General features: G+C 39.1%; 1 protein-coding gene across 1 annotated transcript in view; it reads right to left on the bottom strand.

The window, feature by feature from the left end:
- LOC139471222 (uncharacterized) overlaps window positions 1-20,445 on the bottom strand; it is a 38,934-nt gene extending 18,489 nt beyond the window's left edge. The window contains exon 1 of the mRNA XM_071253512.1: window positions 19,416-20,445. Coding sequence (XP_071109613.1) covers window positions 19,416-19,908 — 493 coding nt within the window. The 5' untranslated portion in view covers window positions 19,909-20,445. The remainder of the gene's footprint in view (window positions 1-19,415) is intronic.
- Window positions 20,446-21,586: the final 1,141 nt, after the last annotated feature.

Raw genomic sequence — 21,586 nt, forward strand, 5'->3', positions numbered from 1 at the left:
TGTCACCAAATGAGACTGTTTTCAAATAGTTTTGTAACATGTTTACTTTTGGTGATGACACAATAGGCTTCTGAATCAATGGATGCTTGGTATGTTTCATAAAGGGGGGGTGACATCATGTAGATGATCAGCCGCCATGATCCACATCTTGTCAACACAAGCCTGCTTGTTCAATGCAATTGTTTGCTCCGCGATAGTATTGTTTGATAGGCATTACTTAGAGTGAGTATGGTTTTACGCCGCTTTTAGCAATATTCCAGCAATATCACGGCGGGGGACACCAGAAAAGGGCTTCACACATTGTACCCATGTCGGATATCGAACCTGGGTCTTCGGCGTGACGAGCGAACGCTTTAACGCATTACTTAGAGGTTGACGGATGACAAGGTAGACACAATTTTATGGACAGCAACTTGCTTGACAACGGTATCAGGATCTATACCGAAACGTCGCTTTTTACAGTATTAAAGAAGTTGTTATCCATAAAATTGTGTCTACCTCCACGATAGTAATACTAGAGTTTATTAAAACTTGTAAGTAAATATTGGGAGTTATGCATTACCACACGCAATAACCGAGTTCGAGCTATGTACATAAATAGGAATTTAAATATGACAATAGTATTGTTGACAGTATGCATAACAATCGATAGTTTCAACAGTAATAACGAATACATACACTTTGCCTATTTCAAATGCCAGTTTCAGATTCCATAATGACAACTTCAGACTAGGTGAGTGAGTGAGTGAGCTTTTAGCATTATTTCATCAATATCATGGCGGGGAACACCAGAAATGGGCTTCACACATTGTACCCGTGTCGGGAATCGAACCCGGGTCGTCGGCGTAACGAGCGAACGTTTTAACCACTTGGCTACCCGACCGCCCCAATTTAGCCTGGGGATAATTATGTCATTGAGAATGTCAGCATTTCTTTATTCATTTCTATAACATGGATTAATAGAATTATCAAGCTTCAAAGTTTGTTTACTCCTATCACAATACAATTGCAATAGTGAAAAAAGCCCCAATAGTGATCGCTGATGTAAAATGCATACATGCATGACAGTGGTAGAAACTAAGATTTTTAGTCCACTAGTCTTGTAAAGGATAACATATAGCAAACTATTCTTAAATTGGGCAAATATCTACTGGTCCTTATTATACCTTAACTATTGAGCAGTTTGGTAAGGACAAAAGGACTAGTGCTAATTTCTGACTCTGCATGATCTTCAGCACACGTGCATGTACAATGCATGATCTTCAGCACACGTGCATGTACAATGCATGATCTTCAGCACACGTGCATGTACAATGCATGATCTTCAGCACACGTGCATGTACAATGCATGATCTTCAGCACACGTGCATGTACAATGCATGATCTTCAGCACATGTGCATGTACAATGCATGATCTTCAGCATACACCTGCATGTACAATGCATGATCTTCAGCAGACACATGCATGTACAATGCATGATCTTCAGCACACGTGCATGTACAATGCATGATCTTCAGCAGACACCTGCATATACAATGCATGATCTTCAGCAGACACCTGCATGTACAATGCATGATCTTCAGCAGACACCTGCATGTACAATGCATGATCTTCAGCAAACACGTGCATGTACAATGCATGATCTTCAGCACACCTGCATGTACAATGCATGATCTTCAGCAGACACCTGCATGTACAATACATGATCTTCAGCAGACACCTGCATGTACAATGCATGATCTTCAGCACACGTGCATGTACAATGCATGACCTTCAGCAGACACCTGCGTGTACATGCATGATCTTCAGCAGACACATGCATGTACAATGCATGATCTTCAGCAGACACATGCAATGTACAATGCATGATCTTCAGCAGACACATGCATGTACAATGCATGATCTTCAGCACACACATGCATCTACAATGCATGATCTTCAACATACCTGGATGTACACTATGTACATGAATGACCTGTCTCCTCAAGAGTACACTGAGCCATGACTGTCTCCGCTAAGACAAGGCCATCACCCAGTAATCAATAGATGTCGTCTATAAATGTCAACTCCAGATGAATATTTAATCGCCATCAAACCGAAGTCGCAGTAACCTGACATTATACTGCCATATACACACATCTGTGTTAACACTGCCAGTGATAAACGTATTGCAATATACTGCCATATACACACATCTGTGTTAACACTGCCAGTGATAAACATATTGCAATATACTGCCATATACACACATCTGTGTTAACACTGCCAGTGATAAACGTATTGCAATATACTGCCATATACACACATCTGTGTTAACACTGCCAGTGATAAACATATTGCAATATACTGCCATATACACACATCTGTGTTAACACTGCCAGTGATAAACGTATTGCAATATACTGCCATATACACACATCTGTGTTAACACTGCCAGTGATAAACATATTGCAATATACTGCCATATACACACATCTGTGTTAACACTGCCAGTGATAAACATATTGCAATATACTGCCATATACACACATCTGTGTTAACACTGCCAGTGATAAACATATTGCAATATACTGCCATATACACCCGTCTGTGTCAATACTGCCAGTGATAAACGTATTGCAATATACTGCCACATACGTAAGTCTGTGCCAAAATATTTTGAGTCAAATACCCAGAATAATTGATATTCTAGGAGTGGACATAGATTTTTGTTCACAAAAAAAAAATGCTGGCAAAATACACTTTGTACTTATATATAAAACTTATATATAAAATATATAATTCACTGGGCATACTAGGTGTTATGAAATATAATGTGTACTGGTGAGTGAGTGTGAGCTACGATTTGACTTCCCATCGGGAATATTTCAGCCATGTCGCGACAATAATGTGTCCTGGGTTCGACACTAAAGTGTTTGGCTCCTCAGGTCAAAGGAAACAGGGCGGTGGTTAGCCTAGTGGTTAAAGTGTTCGTTCTTTACCAGGGACCCGGGTTCAATCCCACACATGGTACAATTTGTGAAGCCCATTTCTGGTGATATTGCTGGAATATTGCTAAAAGTGGCATAAACCTCACTCACTCACTGAAAGGAAACAACTGAATATTTCTTCAGCAACGACTAAAAAAAGCATATCTCCAAATTGTCTGTGCATGATATTCAGTAGATTTTAGAGTCAGGGTCCCTGTTGGAGTATGACTTATTCTTTGAACACCAGTCAACCAGAAGTGTTTACTGCTGGGACACCGAGTTCCCAGAGACTCTTGTGTGATAGATGAAGCCAACATTTATCAAAGAAAATATCTGCTTGTAAAATATATTTGCTACTACATGTTAAACACCATTTGAAAGGTCTGATCCTATGGTTTATGAATGTGAAAGTTATGTTTTTCACATTATTTAAAATAATGCATTTACAACTTAATTAAGTTCATTGTAAATAAAAAATTTAAGCTAACACATTGTCAACATCCAGATTAAGGACCAAGGAAGCGAAAACTTGACAATTTTTGGCAAATTTAAGATTTCATAAAATCCACTTACCTATTTCTGTTTTATTTTCATTGTTTACGTAATTGGAAAATCATTTTAAAAAGAATTATAAATAGTTTCTGTCATCACCCATTTCCCGATAACAACGGCTGTCCGCTCAGTAACATGAAGAAATACCCCCGTTTTCGAGGCTTCGTATGAATAACATGTTCGTCGAAGAATGGCAGATGACACATTGCTGGAAAGCTTATTCCTTCATCTACACGCTCGTAACATCGCCTGGTTTTTTTTCGTAGTTATAACAAGCGATTTCATTGGATTAAAATTGGTTTCTAATGACGCTTTCTTGCCGAAATCTGCTACAAGTTTAGTGATTGGTCAAATATGAGCACGTGGGAAATAGTGAATAAATTTTTAATTTATCAATAAAAAATGATAAATTGAAATGGAATACGTATTTCAGACATTGTGAAATGTGATAGATTTAATAAATGAATGATATTACAGGTAGGTCCATAAAAATATATACTATTTTGACGTGACTACGGCTTGGCCGGTTAACCAGCCTACGGTGTCTGGGGACTCGATGCTTCTTGGCCGGAAAATCGGCCTACGGTGTTGAAAGAGTTAACACCACTTTCAACAGCATGTCAGCCTGATGTGTGAGGAAAACACTCGATCCCGTAAGTCACCTCCTATGACAAGTATATTACAAACAAGAGGAAAGTCTGGTCATGTGAAAAGACTTCACCTGCGGTGTGGTCACTGGAGCAGAAATGGAAAAAGATGAGAAGACGAGTGTTAGCCCGAGGGTTATCAGCTACTGTTTACAAACAAAGCTTCAGAACGGTCGACGTCCTGTCCCTTTAAATACACCATTCTAACACAACAGGACCAGATACACATAAAGATTATGTAAAATAAACACAAACTAGGAGAGTCCATGCTGAAGTTGTATACTTCAGTGGGGAATTAAAGGAAGCCATGGAACTATACCCAAAGGCTGGCAGACCTAAAGTAACATGTGACCTCAATACGCCTCAATAGAAATTCCTTTCCGAACACAACACCACTGTCTTTATAGTTGTATTGTATTGTATTAAACATTTATATACCACAGACAACCAGGTAAAGGTATCTGCTCAAAGGCGCGTTTTATTTGTTCCCGGACAGGCGGATATATTGCATTCAAGTTATCTTTCTCAACACAACGTGTAGTAGTGATTTTTTTGTGGAATAACCCAAGCAGGCTAAGGATAGCACGATAATATAACCCCCTTTTGGAGACAAGTGCTTGGTAAGAATGTTCAACGGCTTTTTTTATACAAGCATCATGCAAAACGAGCCAGCTCAAATGTTGCATACCACAGCTCGTTATGGACAGAATTAATCATTAGCCAGTGACATTCCTGTAAGTGTTTTAAGTCAGGATCAATACATCCTACATCAGCTGCTACGGTAGTGACTGCATTGTAGGTGGCAATATCTACAACTAATCAAGCCACGCCCAAACGTGGCAACTCAATTATTCATCCATCTGCGTCTTACTTTCCTATGTTTATATACTGAGGAAAACTGTTTATCATCTGAATCATCTAATTCCAAAGTTATACCAAACAAAACTAAAACTGATGTGATTATATTACAAATATATTGCAAACTTTTTCTTTTTAATCTGACAGGGGGATGGGTGTCCCAGTCATCTAAGGTTACGCAATTCGTGTGCAGAGTTGCCTCCCTTGGGCACGCCAGAAATCTATGATCATAGGTTCGAATCCCGGTTCGCCCCGATTATGTTTCTGGATTTGTCAGCACCATACCCGTGCTCGTGGGTTTCACCGAAATGGTAAACATCTGAGACCTGCATCACTTCGGGCTTTCCGCTTTCCTCCCACATTAAGCTGACACGCCGCGATATATTAAACTGGAATACTGTTAGAAGCGGCGTTAAACCCAACTCACTCACTCACTCTTCATCTGGCTGTAGTGGATGAAAAATGCAACCTTATGCAGCTGTAGAAACTATCATTATTAGTCCAGTAGTCCTTATAATGATAACAAATAGCAAAACCCTTAAAAATGGCAAAGTCCTTATGACACCTTAACTATTGGGCAGTCTGGCAAGGACTACAGGACTAGTGCCAATTTGTAACACGGCTGTATGCCTTGGCTAATACAGTAATTATTCAGTCTTACAATGCTACCTGACACCTTGGACATCACTTCCAAACCTTGAACCTTGACCTTAATCAAGCGAACTTCTTACGGTCCAACAATCATCCAAGTTTCAGGATTGTACAAGTGTACAACTGGCAATGAATGATACAACCATGTTTTACAATAACCTCAAGAGACGATCTTGACCTTTGACGGACATAAACAAGCATTTCCTGCGGCAGGGATTGTAAAGATATGTACAAATATGGAGTTTCATGCCTATCGAGGCAACCATATCTCAGGAACTGACAATGATAAAACCAGGTTTTACGAAAAACTAAAGCTGACCTTGACCTTTGACCCATTTTGACAAAAATCTTTTCAAAGCAGAAACTTCCAAGAGAATGGGCAGTTAATAAATTTTTTGGGCAATACAAACAGATTCTGTGTCTTCAGAACAGTACTACCGTATTCTGAAGACATAATAGGCGCCCCGCTCTAAAAAGCGCCCACAGCGATATTTGCTGATATATTGGCTAGTGAACAATCCCAATTAGCACCCCTTCCGATTGATCAATGTACAAAAGACTTATTTATTCGCATATAATACGCACTCGTGTGTTATATGCACCCTTAATTATGGGCAATTAAATTCTGGAAAAATATATCTGTCATATATAAACATTTCAGGCTGTCAGCATAAACCACAAAATTTATCTTTCAACTCTCTTTTTTCACCAAAATAATATCCTAATAAGAGCCCCCTATTTCTAATTTTGAGAGCGCCCTGGGCGCTTATTACGTCGAATACGGTATATTCAAAATATCAGACACCCAGCTCAAACAAGTGCTCTGACCAACTTCAAGACTAATCCGTATGTAATTTCTACTCACGCATGCACGCACACACAGTGTTTGGAATTAAAGGGGGTCGTGGTTCCTCAGTGTTGCTTCTATAGAATTTGAATCTAACTGAATCCCTAAACTTTCAACTCTTAACATTGGCGCCTTAACAAGGAACACCAATATCAACCACTGTACACATGACGACCGGTGAAGATCCGAGGTAGATAGGTCTTCAGCAACCCGTACTTGCCGTAAAAGGCGACTATGCTTGTCATAAGAGGCGACTAACGGGATCGGATGGTCAGGCACGCTGACTTGGTTGATGCATGTCATCCCAATTGCATGGATCGATGCTCATGATATCAATCACTGGATTGTCCTGTCCAGACTCGATTATTTACAGACCGCCGTCATATAGCTGAAATATTGCTGAGTGTGGCGTTAAACAACAAACCAAGCAACTAGGGCTGGTACGGGTAACTCGGGTCGGGTGGGTACTGAGTAGGACCGGGGTACCCACAGGACCCGTGTTAAGTCAAGTGATATATAGTTTAATTACAAAAATTATCTAAAACTCTGAGGTTACACTACAAGTCACTAATGTACACATTTGTTTCTGACTATGCACCCATTCCTTCTGACTTTTCATATGGTTGAATAAAGATATAACTTAAGTCAACTTCAGTGTATGCATGACCAGATCGTTGAATGCATGTGCTGTGGTAAAAAAAAAATCACAATGGACATTTTGTATCTCTTGAGACCTACAGTGGGTACCCAGTAGGGTAGGGTAATAGGGGGGTGCGTACCCAGGTAATAAATTTGGATTCGTCCCAGCCCTACAACCAACCAACTGTACACATGACACAATCTTTTATGCATGAATAAGTCCCAAGACAAACAATTAGCAGAATATTTCATAATAATGGAAAAATATATAGCCAACAATTACAGTCAGGTATATTAGTCAAGTATCCAAACATGTAATATCTCACTGCCAGTGGGTCAGGCTCTCTACAAGGAAGTGTTGTATGTAATATAAATTACGACGACTGCGTGTCAAAGTGGCACTTATAAAGAAGGCAATGAAACCAATGATCTACACCGCACTGAACAGTGTTTCAATTACATCACGGCACGCAGGGATTTATCTTGGCTTTCAACCTAGGTGCGTACAGCACGGTAAAATGGAACAAGAGTTTGCCACTAACGTGGCTATATTTTTCCCCGCCCCTGTTGCAGAATTTAGGACATAATTAAATCTAAAATTTTAAAAAAAGTTTGGAACCTAAGTCCATCTTGTTGCCATGGAAACGTAAAAAATAAAAATTTCAAAAATTTCTAAATAGCAAAAGGCACCAGTTCAGCATGTACTTGACAGACCTGCAAATGTTTCATGAAAAAATATTGAACGGTTTCTGAGTTATGCTCCTGAAACAAAACGTGACGGACGGATGGATGGACGGACGGAGCCCGTTTCTAACAAAGTTGGTGGGGGATATAGAACACTGTAGAAAAGGGCGGGGGATAAAAACATGGGATATTTTTAAAGTTCATATTTACCTAATTTAAGAGGTATTTACACATTGTAAAAATAACCATTGAAACCTCCTTCTCCTTATTCGTCCTTTATCAGTGAAGTACAAGTCACCTTGACCATGCATCACATTAGTCATAACTATATATTCACATGAATAGGGATTAGTTTCATTCCCATTGGGGAATTTTGCCTGACCTTGGCGGGCCGGGGCGGAAAGCATGAGGCCATGCATCAGCCTTTGAGCAGGTCTAGATAAGTCCTTCATAATGGTAGACGCTTTGCATGTCCATGTGGGAATAAAAGCTATGATGGCATTGGAATCAGTGGTCACACCTGAGTGGACAGTATTTCAGTTATATCGCGGCATGTCAGCTGGAGTGACGAAGGTCATTGGTCAAGGGTCATGGTTGTGGTTATCCCAGCACTGAAGCCGGTAAACACCGCACGAGGCTATCCACCCCTCTCCACACCACATACTTAGGGGATTTCCCTAGCCTCACTAAGGAACAACATAGTATCTGAAAAAATATCTTGTCACAAAACTATGTTAAAAGGTATTTCTAGATAGATCCTAATATTTTTAGATAGCTTCCAATATTTCTAGATATTTCTGGATAGATCCTTGCATATCTGGATAGATCCTTGCGTTTCTACATAGATCCCAGTATTTCTAGAAAGATCCTTGTGTTTCTACATAGATCCCAGAATTTCTGGAGATATCCTTGCATTGAGAGATCCCAGTATTTCTGGATAGATCCTTGCATATCTGGATAGATCCTTGCGTTTCTACATAGATCCCAGTATTTCTGGAGATATCCTTGCATATCTGGATAGATCCTTGTGTTTCTACATAGATCCCAGTATTTCTAGATAGATCCTTGCGTTTCTACATAGATCCCAGTATTTCTAGATAGATCCTTGCATTTCTGGATATATTCTTCCATTTCTGGATAGATCCCAGTATTTCTAGATACAGTCAAGTCTTGTTAATCTGACACTCATTAATCCGACAATCGGCTTTATCCGACACTTATGATGGGAACTGATTAAGTCAGTGCTATTTAGACCAGTTAATCCGTCAGTCTCGCACTCCGACTCTGACACACCTAATTTGCAACAAATTACCGAAACCACTCATTAATCAGTCTCGTTAATCTGACACAGTGATCAGTGTACTCCGTGGTCATCTGCCTGCGAGTACACAGCCCGTGTTTTGATGCGAGATGAGTTGGCTGGTAGCTGCATATTACAACGGCTGCTGAGATAAACTTGTTTAAAATTTACAATAAATGTTTTAAATAAAGAAAACAGGATTAATCACATGCTAAGATAACCTCAATCTCATTCAAATCAGATCAAGATACGAGGACATCCCATTACAGGTCACGTCAGAACAACTTTGCGCGAACTAGGACCGACCAATGAAATGACCAACAGGAAGTCGATGTTAGCCACTTAGAAAGCAGCTTTCTAAGCTTTGCAGTACCAATTTCAAACTGGCGACTTCCATTCCAGACTATGCTTTTAAAAGTATTTTGAATATGTCATACAGTCAGGAACAGTTGTTTTGTGTTGAGCTTTTAGCGGTTGCATGATTAGAAAACATATTCCGCTTACAGTGTAACATAACAATATGAATATTTCATTTTTATATTTTTATTAAGTGTTTGTATTCTTATCTATCGTGTAGTTGTCCGATTTTGGATAACGAATATTGATACTACTCAATTTCATTTATCTGACATACTCGTTAATCCGACATAATCATATGCAACCAGCCATGTCGAATTAGGCCTTGATAGATCCCTGCATTTCTAGATAGATCCCCGTATTTCTAGATATATCCCTGTACATTTCTAGATAAATCCCAGTATTTCTAGATAGATCCGTGCATTTCTAGATAAATCCCAGTATTTCTAGATAGATCCATGCATTTCTAGACAGATCATGGCATTTCTAGATAGACCAGAGAATTTCTCGATAGATTACAGCTTTTCCAAATAAATTTTAGCATTGCTAGATAGATTCCAGAATTTCTAGATACATCCTTGCATTCTTTAATTTAGAAACATCTTGGTAAAATTAAAATACATTCGGTTATGACCTTATCATAATCTCAACAAGTGATAAGAAAACCAACCGCCTGAGATTGTCTGTTATGGTACAACAACACATGATATCATCGATTTCCAAAACCCTGCAATTAGCAACAAAATGCCGGACAGACACTGATGCTGAACTATCCAAACACTGGCAATAGACGACCATGTAATGTCATTGATTGACAGATTAGCAGGTATTTATCAGGATGTGTGTCATGACGGCCTACAGCATGCGGCTACTTATACCTGGGTTTATGGCTCTCCGTGGCAGAGAATAGCTTCAAGGGTAACCACCACCACTTATCCCATATCATAAAGGATTTGTTTTATCCAGCTGAGGTCAAATAGCTCATTTTCTACCTGTGTTTCACACAAAAGAAATATAAATGATATAAAAATATTTTTAGTCTTGGTGTCACATTCTCAGTTCATTATGTCATGTTCAATTGATTTTTTTTCAGATTGTTTATATAAGCAAGGAGGTGGGAAGGATTTTTGTCAGTTTTTTAAATGCAGATTTGATATTTCTTAGCAATTTTCAATTGAAATTAAATAAGATAGCAGGTTTTGAATTTTAAAATGTAAAAAATCTACAGGTCTCCCACTCAAGAGTTTAGACTCAAAATTAAACAAATCATGGGTTTATTTTAGGTAGGTTGAATTTTCAAGTTCAAGGACTGATGACTTGGTATTAATCCAATGGTTCACATTCAAACCATAATTTTCACCATGACTCTATAGAATACCTTAATAAAACTTTAATAGGCAATAACATCATCTCGCCCAGATTCTCTGAGGCACCATTAGATGTCATATTTAGAGACTTGTGTTGAACCGAGGCATTGTTTCTGTGTTATTACAGCAGACACGATGAAAAGGTTGTTATCATACCTCCATGTCAGGATGATGAGATCTGATTGGTTCACGTGTATCCTGCTTTGGAGGGAAATAAATTTCTCAATGAAGAATAAATCCCTTATACCCCTCCATGAACAAGTCAGGCTGCACGTGGATTTCTCATAGGGAAAATAAATCCCTCATACCCTGCTTTGAAGCAAAAAGCCGCTCGCCTTTTCCGAATCAATGACAGTCACGTGACATAGCACAAGTATACATCAGCTCAATCGAACATCTGTTTTCTATCAATTTTGAATTTGTTTTAATTCTTCTACAATGTCATATTAAAACATGTTGGGAAGATAATTTTTTGTAAAACATCACAAGGGGTACATGTGGATATATGCGTCCCATATTAGGTGTGAAAACCCTTAAAAACATGCAGTGACCCCCAACAACATCGAGTTCTAAAACACACATCACAAATTTTAGCCTATTACAAACTTAAGCTGATATATGACTTTATCAAATAAACGGTTTTATCAACTCATGCTGATATATGACTTTTATCAAATATATGGTTTTATCAACTCATACTGATATATGACTTTTATCAAATATATGGTTTTATCAACTCATGCTGATATATGACTTTTATCAAATATTCGGTTTTATCAACTCATACTGATATATGACTTTTATCAAATATTCGGTTTTATCAACTCATACTGATATATGACTTTTATCAAATATACGGTTTTATCAACTCATGCTGATATATGACTTTTATCAAATATAAACGGTTTTATCAATTCATACTGATATAGGACTTTTATCAAATATTCGGTTTTATCAACTCATACTGATATAGGACTTTTATCAAATATATACGGTTTTATCAACTCATACTGATATAGGACTTTTATCAAATATATACGGTTTTATCAACTCATAATGATATAGGACTTTTATCAAATATATACGGTTTTATCAACTCATACTGATATAGGACTTTTATCAAATATATACGGTTTTATCAACTCATACTGATATAGGACTTTTATCAAATATATACGGTTTTATAAGCTCATACTGATATATGACTTTAATCAAATATTCGGTTTTATCAACTCATACTGATATATGACTTTTATCAAATATATACGGTTTTATCAACTCATGCTGATATATGACTTTTATCAAATATATACAGTTTTATCAACTCATACTGATATATGACTTTAATCAAATATTCGGTTTTATCAACTCATACTGATATATGACTTTTATCAAATATATACAATTTTATCAACTCATGCTGATATATGACTTTTATCAAATATATACGGTTTTATCAACTCATGCTGATATATGACTTTTATCAAATATATACGGTTTTATCAACTCATGCTGATATATGACATTTATCAAATATATACGGTTTTATCAACTCATGCTGATTAGGGCTGGCTGAAAAGATTGATAATTGGAATTAACGTCGATGGGAAGAAATATTAATGATTATCGATATGAAATTGTTGTCATGGATAATAACTTACATAAACTATTGTAATGAAATAAAGTTTAGATCTACCAAAATAGTCATGCCAATATGACTTTTATGGACTCATGATCCATGTGACTTTTATTGAGTCATGCTGATATATGATTTTTATGAACTCATGATCTATGTGACTTTAAGTGAGTCATGCTGATGGATCATATATAATCAAACCGTGTGGGTAAGATCCTCTATTTATCACACGGCGTCATCTTGCTGTGGGAGGACCGCCCATGAAGACCCAGATAATAGATGACTGTTATGGCAGAGTGAGTGATTGAGTATGGTTTTACGCCGCTTTTAGCAATATTCCAGGAATATCACGGCGGGGGGACACCAGAAATGGGCTTCACACATTATACCCATTTCGGGAATCGAACACGGGTCTTCGGCGTGACGAGCAAACGCTTTAACCGCTAGGCTACCCGACCGCCCCGACTTTGGTAGAACCAAGAAGCAGGAGTATATGGTGCTGACAGTGCAAGGATGATAATAAGCTGACTCTGGGAGTCAAACCATTGGACCAATTTTAAATCCTGCTTGAAGATCTGACCACCAACAATAGGGAGCTAACATCAGGTGTACTTTCAGAGCAAACTTTGACTGGCCAGTCCAAATCACTGATGCCAGTGTCTTCTAGCCATTCATTGTCAACCTTGGCTTGATATTTTTACCACCTCTATGTAGATGTTTTTAAAAATGAAAATACACAGAATATGAATGTTCCTTCAATCGTTGTGACCATTAATTACCGTATATGACCGCGTATAAGCCGAATTTTGAGGACCAGAAAAAAGTTTCTGTAGAAAGGGGTCGGCTTATCCACGGGATACACTTTCATGATAGTATTTTTCAGATCGTGATCTGTCAGAAACATCACCTGAATGACGGTCCGATAGATCACAACTTCCCGAAAGTTTGGAAGTTGCCACGACTATTATTGTTATAAATTTCTCAATAAAGTTATTATTATACACCAATGTTGTCATTATTAAAAAAATGTTTTGCATGTTACTACTTCCGATAATAGGTTTTCAATTGAATGTTCCAAGTTTATCGTTCTTCGTAAACTCCACAAATTTTACATGTAACAATATATGTAATTCACTATAATATATAATCCCCAGATGAAATCGCCAATAGCTATTACGTACGTTTTGCAAAGTTCATAAATTGATAGTGTCTACCTTTATTGAAAGAGGAAAATAAACAACTGTATCGGCGAGTTATTCGGTTCGCCATTTGCAAAAACATGTGATCAGCTGTTTCCTGTGACGTCACAAACGGTGACCACTGTGATTGCTTCCTGTTGTTTAAAAAGCAACACAGTACACAAGGAAATGAGCATTGATAATAACGGGCCGATTGGTATTGTCATGTTGTTTACACAAACATTTTCCAGTTGTGGGTGCTTAGCGATCGTGTTGGGAGTAGGGGCTTAATTCCTTTGTTTTCGAGAGATTAGTTTAATAAACTGGAGAAGCCTGTGAGTAAGTGATGGTCATTCAATGTGTTCATAGTATGATAGTTTATTTAATTCAATTGGATTAACATACAATAGTGGTGTAAAAGGGGTTATAAAAGTTGGTATTTTTTTACTGACTCCCTTAACTCAGATAAAACAACAGGAATAGTATTCAAACATAAAAACATGAAACCTGCCCACCCAATCCTCCAGCTAAACAACCAAACAATCAAATTCCAAAAACAAACCAAATTCTTATGACTCATTTTTCGATCAACACCTCACCTGGGAGGATCACGTCCAAAACCTAAACACTAGATGCAGCAAAGACCTTAACACACTAAGATGTCTCACCGGCTCTAACTGGGGAGCCTCCAAAGATACCCTCCTCTCACTATATACAACACTAATTAGATCAAAACTAGACTACGGCTGCACCATATACAATACCCTAAACAACTCTCTATCTAAAAAACTTGACTCAATAAAATACCAAGCCCTTAAACTAAATACACGCACCCAACATGGCACCTCCTACACCTCACTTCAGGCCCTTACAGGAGAAATGCCACTAAATCTACGCAGGTAACATCTAAGCCTTAATTTCTGGGCCGCGTCCCAAACAAACCCTCTCATCCAAAACCTAATTAACCAAAACATTAGCCCAAGAAACCAAGCTCTAGCTCGCAAACACCCCTTACTCACCCCAATATCCCAAAGAATAACTAACTACCTCAATGAACACCAAACTCAAAATCTTAAATAAAACTGCAAAAAATCAAATATCTTCACCCCTAAACTCAAAATACCCAAAATAGACACAACGCTAGCTAACCAAATAAATAAACAAACCGACCCAAACATAGCTAAAACCACCACACTTTCATACATACACAAAATTGGCCAAATTGGTGTCACATATACACTGACAGATCTTCAGACCCGATCTCCAACCAGGCTTCGGAGTCCATACCACACAACCAGTTATATATCCACACAATCTTACCGACACCCTAACAACCAATCTATATTCACGTCCGAACTTATGGGCATGGCCTCAGCCCTGCATAACCAACAATCTAAAAACAAACAAAAAATCCTAATTCTCATCGACTCCCTTAGTGGACTACAAGCCCTCCAAAACAAAAATACCAAAAAACAACCTAAATTGATAAACCAAATACTTAAAAGCTCCAACGACCCAACAAAAGCAGGCAAACAAATAACCTTCTTGTGGATCCCTGCCCACGTAGGAATTTACGGCAACAAAAGGGCCGATAAAGCAGCTAAATTATCTCTCAAAATACCAGAAATAAGCCTAAACCTACCCATCTCAAAATCAGAAATTAAAAGTGTAAACAAACAAAAAATAACCAAAAAATGGCATAATCAATATCAAAACTCAAATAGCCAAATTAAAAAAGTGCTCAGAAAACCACTAGCCAAACCTAAAATCCTACACCCCTCAAAAAAAATTGACAGATTAATTACTAAACTCCAAACAGGACACACGAACCTAAATAACCACCTAAAAAAACTTAAAAGACACACCACAGGCAACTGCCCCCACTGCAAACAACCCGAAACCACAGAACACGCACTAATCCACTGCACCCACTACCAAACACACAGAACCACACTACAAACCACCCTCAATCTAAATAAGGCTCCTACTCTAGATGAAATACTAAACCCTCAAAATATACTAGAAAACTTCAAGGCCCTAGGCGTATTCCTAATCAAAACAGACCTAATTAAGCGCATCTAAAAACTAATTAATCTACCAATCCAAAATCCAATAAACATACAAACACCCACCTCACCCGGCTCCCTTAGTTCCCTCCTCCACCCACCTCGGCATTTATTCCAAATTTTAAAATTTCAAAAATTCAATATAAGTAACCCTGAAAGCCCCCTCTTGGGTTGCACACACCACTTTCACACTTTTGGGAATACACTAAATGGTCTGGCCAGGCCCGTGTACGAAATACGCTGCAGTCTGAAAGCGCACGTTAAATCTTCTATATCAGTCAGTCAGTTACTGACTGACATTCTCATCATGAGTTTGAAACGAAAACGCCATGCTTACAATGTTGAATTCAAGCTGTGAGTCTTCGCTCTAGCTGATATATTTTCTCACGGGTACATAATTCTATATACACCGATTCACAAAATGGCGCTTCGTTGTTGATGGCAACATAAAACGATCATTATGAGATTAAAAAAACCCACGAGAAACAGCTTCCCACATTATGAAAGTGGACGACTGGTTTGTTAAATCTTTATTAGAAATAATAATGACTTTTTCAATATAATTACAACGTTTTTCATCTTATATTTTTGAATATCTGCGAGTACTGGCACATGTCTTGCAGTCCGACTTCACAGTGTTTTTTTGCCTTTCAATTCCTGGTTCGGCTTATCTGCGGGTCATATCATTTTCTTTCGTATTTCAATGGTCACGTTAACACCTCGGCTTATCTACGGGGTCGGCTTATCCGCGGTCATATACGGTATGTTATTTAAATGCAATTAATTAATTAATTATTTTAATCAATATCAAGTCTTTTTGTGTAAACCACGAAATCAACAGAATGTTCCGCTCAGAGCCATGGTCAAGGGGTGTTAGTAAAGTTATTGCACTGAGTGCGCGAGTTTGCTTTTAACGCCACATTGAACAGTATCCAAGTTATATCACAGCTTATTTGATTGGATGTAGTTCTGATGGATGGTAATCCAGTGAGTGAGTGAGTTGGGTTTAACGCCACTTTTAACAGTATTCCAGTTATATCGTGGCGTGTCAGCTTAATGTGGGAGGAAAGCCCGAAGTGATGCAGGTCTAAGACGTTTACCACTTCGGTGAAACCCACGAGCACGGTATGGTGCTGACAAACCTAGAAACATAATCATAGGTTTCTGGCGTGTCCAAGGGACGCAACTCTGCACAGCGAATCGCAGCGCCTTAGACAACTTGGCCACCCGTGCCCCCTGTAATCCAGTGAAGTAGATAGTAAGTTACATAGATAAACATCAGATCACACAATCAGCTGGCAATTAACAATAAAATTAATCACACTAATGAGGGTTATTTTTTAAATTAAGGGGATCCTAGTTCCTTGAAGTCTCTGACTCTACACAACTCTAAATTTACAACATTCTACATCAGGGTTATGATAATGATCATGTGACTGCTTAATTTCCACCACTATACATCTATTTCAGTGAGTTAATTGTTCGGGTCCCTGTAATATGATATCGTTTCAAAAAACATTTTCAAGAGCTGGTGAAATATTGCAAGTTCAAGTTAAGTACTACAGTAAACTGCGGTTATAACGAACTCAAAGAGGCCACTAATTTCAGTTCATTATAACGTAGTTTGTTATAGTGAGTGAGTGAGTTGGGTTTAACGCCGCTTTTAACAGTATTCCAGTTATATCACGGCGTGTCAGTTTAATGTGGGAGGAAAGCCCGAAGTGATGCAGGTCTTAGACGCTTACCACTTCGGTGAAACCCATGAGCACGGGTATGGTGCTGACAAACCTAGAAAGATAATCGAGACGAATCAGGATTCGAACCCACAATCATAGGTTTCTGGCGTGCCCAAGGGACACAACTCTGCACAGCGAATCGCAGCACCTTAGACGACTGGGCCACCCGTGCCCCCCAGTTCGTCATAAGCAAATGTACAGCATACATACAGCAAATGGCTGGGACAAAAAATAAGTTCGTCATATCCGTCAGTTCGTTATAAACGTGTTTGTAATAATATAGTTACTGTATTTGGACTCAACAGATAGCGTACACCACATTTGATTGGATCGAGTGAGTGAGTGAGTGAGTTTGGTTTGATGCCGCTTTGAACAGTATTTCAGTTACATTCCATGTTTGAGCTTGATGTGAGAGGACCCCATGTAGGTCTTAGACATTTATAATCTTTATCTCATTTGTAGAACCCATTAACACAAGAATGGTACTGTTTTGTTTGTTTGGTTGGTTTGTTGTTTTACGCTGCACTCAGCAATATTTCAGCTATATGACCGTGGTTTGTAAATAATCGAGTCTGGACCAGACAATCCAGTGACTGACATCATGAGCATCGATCCACACAATTGGGATCGATGACATGCATCAACCAAGTCAGCGAGCCTGACCACCCGATCCCGTTAGGGTTGCTGAAGACTTATTCTACCCCAGATCTTCAAGGGTCGCGAGAATGGTACTGACAAACCAAGACACACAACGGGTGAACCGAAATTCGACCCCACAAAAATAGGCGTCTTCCAATATTTAGCACCTCAAATCATGGCATTCTTTTGGTTGTTAAAGAGTCGGATGATTCAGCAGGACTCCTCTGCGACTTTAGTCGCTAGTCCAAAGCCTCAGCCAAGTCACATTCTGTTCAGTCTGGTAAGATCAGATGATAATAGTGAGTGAGTGAGTGAGTTGGGTTTAACGCCACTTTTAACAGTATTCCAGTTATATCGCGGCGTGTCAGCTTAATGTGGGAGGAAAGCCCGAAGTGATGCAGGTCTCAGACGTCTACCACTTCGGTATAACCCACGAGCACGGGTATGGTGCTGACAAACCTAGAAACATAATCGGGGCGAACCGGGATTCGAACCCACAATCATAGGTTTCTGGCGTGTCCAAGGGACGCAACTCTGCACAGCGAATCGCAGCGCCTTAGACGACTGGGCCACCCGTGCCCCCCAGTTGATAATAGACCATACAACACTACAATGAACTAAGAATGATGGTGAGAGCCAAGCTCGGGCTCGTAGACTTAGTTGAGTGAGTGAGTATAGTTTTACATCGCTTGTAGCAATATTCCAGCAATAGCACTGTGAGAGACACCAGAAATGGGCTTCACACATTGTACCATGTGGGGAATCAAACCCGGCCCTTTGGCAGGACAAGCGAATGCTTTAACCACTACACTACCCCACCGCCCCACCAAATTACTTGAAACTAATAAGCTGAATTTTTCAAACACTTGTTTCAATCCATCCTTTATTCGTAATCTGTGATTAGCACTGTTGCAGATTTCTTTGCTTTATTCAACATGCTGTAAGTCTAACACAGCTGCCATTTCATTGGTAGAGGTAGCTCCTATTATCATGTATTATAGTAAATATGAAAATTTTCTAATATTCAACAGCAAATTATTTACAAAGGGTGGTGATAAATATAATTTAATTGTTGTACATCTATCAAAACTATCAGTAGTCACTCATAGTATCAATATCAATTATCAATATATGAAAGTGTCATAGGTGTATTTGCCAATGGACTAAAGAAAAGTGTGATGCATTGATAGTTGTATCAATCGTTTCACCCTGTCTCAATGAATTCAAACTTTCTGTTTCTGTTAAAGTTTTAAATCATTAATAATTAAAAATGTCAATTCACACGTACCTCTCCTAGCTTTATACTTCGGGGGGGTTTGTTCCCGTTTTTTTAATCCATCACGTAATGACAACAGCGTTGTGGTTTTCTTCTTCTTATGCCGAGACTTAGCTTCAATGGCTTGAGCATGGTGTTTAAACCCCGGTGGTCGCACATATATGGGCCCACTTGCTGTGCTGCTGTTGGGGGATGCCACATTCTCGTAATCATGGTCATGTTCGCAGCCATAGGTCGAAATAGACGGACTTGTCGGACTCAGGGGTACGTTTGTGGGGTGGGGAGGCGTGGTGGACGGTAGTTGGGGGGGACACACTGTTTGGGGAGCACTGCTCAGTAGGGGTTGAGACAAGCTTTGATGCAGCTGTCGCGGACTCGCTGGATTTCTAGAATTCCGTGGACTGTCCAAATTGTCATCCTCATCGCTTGAGAGCGATGGCCCCCTCTTACCCCCCGTGAGTTTAGGGGGTGGTTGTGGCAGTCGAGTTAATGTTGTGGTTGCCATGGTAATTCCAAAAAACAAACAACAAAACAGATATATATATATCACACGCTATATAGATGTATATTCCTGTGAATCACTTGAGTGGACGGAGTTACCAGTAGACCTGGAAAACTGGTGTATCACATGTAGCGAGCGCCAAGTTGGACGGAGAGACACAAAAACAATATTCACTTCTTTATTGTCACCTCATAATGACAAATCCTCACATTATGACCGACGAAGATGTAGTCTTCGACGATCGATTCTCATCAGAAACTATCCATTAAAAAAACAGCACCATTGACACATATGTGTCATTTGTCCAGCCTTCAGGTCGGACGTGCATGAACACGATATGTTCTTATACGCAGTGAAACGTCAAAACATTCGTCCGGTCTGTTCGCAAACGTTCCCATCGATATCCGCAGCATGCTAGTGGTTAGAGCTTGGAGTTGCCCATCGTAACACCTCATTGCACATAACAATCATAACTTCATTGTTTAAATGTCTGGCACGGATGCAAAATGCTCTATTGACACCACGTTGTTTTGGATCTGTTGATACAACAATCGTCGCCATGCTGTGAGCCTAAGCTTGTTATAACGAGCCGCGTGATTGGTGGATTGGACCATTGACGTCAGGGTACCTGTCAAGTTTGTTTGCGTTGCCATCCAATATTAATCTATAGTCTGTTTCAACATTAGCGGTCAATGAAGCCATGCATACTTACCAGTAAGATTATGACAAAGCGGTTTATTTTAGATCATAACTTATTTAACATACACACACAACGTTTCAGGGCTAGTTCCTTAATCAGGTGAATGCCGGGGTGGTAGAACATGCAATATATATCCCCGTGTTGTAGGTTTTCGGACGCTTAAGAAACATTCGCAGTTTTCTCTCTCACGAACACCTGGAAAACATCTCATTCGCTTTTAAAAGACAACTTTCTCTTAAAAACAACCCATCATCTGAGTATTTACAATGACAGTGCGACGCTTCATCCCCAGTTATAACGCGAGTAATCGCGATACACATGGCCGTCCTTTGATCCGACTATATATATATACATACAAATGAAGTCAGTTACAATTATAGGTGAGGTGAAATTGGGTTTAACGTCGCGTCCAAGATTATTGCACTTATATAGCGACGTACATGCACGTGTGTGTTGCTGCTTGTACTAGTCCGGACTGATGCCGATTTATAGTGTTCGCCCACTGAGATACCATGCCGCAGTTTAACATGAATACCCCACTAAGACACAGTATACTGACTCCGAGCCGACCAGTCCTTGTCTTAGCCCCTTAATGCCGAGCGCCAGACAGGGTAACAACAAGTACCATCTTTTAACGTCTTTTGGTATGACGCGGCCGGGGATCGAACCCCGGACCTTCCGCTCTCCGGGCGGACGCTCTACCACTAGACCACGGAGGCGGAAACATAAAAATAAAGCTATAGTGTGTGACAAGATAGGGAGTTAAGTTATATTGTGCAATATGCTTCTTTAGTTAATACCAACTCTACAGTATTTCATTAGCGTTATTGACTTATGTTATAATAATACTTTACGTTTGTCGAGCTGGGGATGAATAGTAATCCACAACGCAATATACTTATTCAGTATATGTTTGGTTTAACAAAACCGTATCAGATTCTCATATACAAATCAAGTAAAATCAGTTCTGAAATTGTGGGT

Source organism: Haliotis cracherodii, unplaced genomic scaffold (assembly GCF_022045235.1).
Source record: "Haliotis cracherodii isolate W230 unplaced genomic scaffold, xgHalCrac1.p SCAF_22, whole genome shotgun sequence".
NCBI lineage: Eukaryota > Metazoa > Mollusca > Gastropoda > Lepetellida > Haliotidae > Haliotis > Haliotis cracherodii.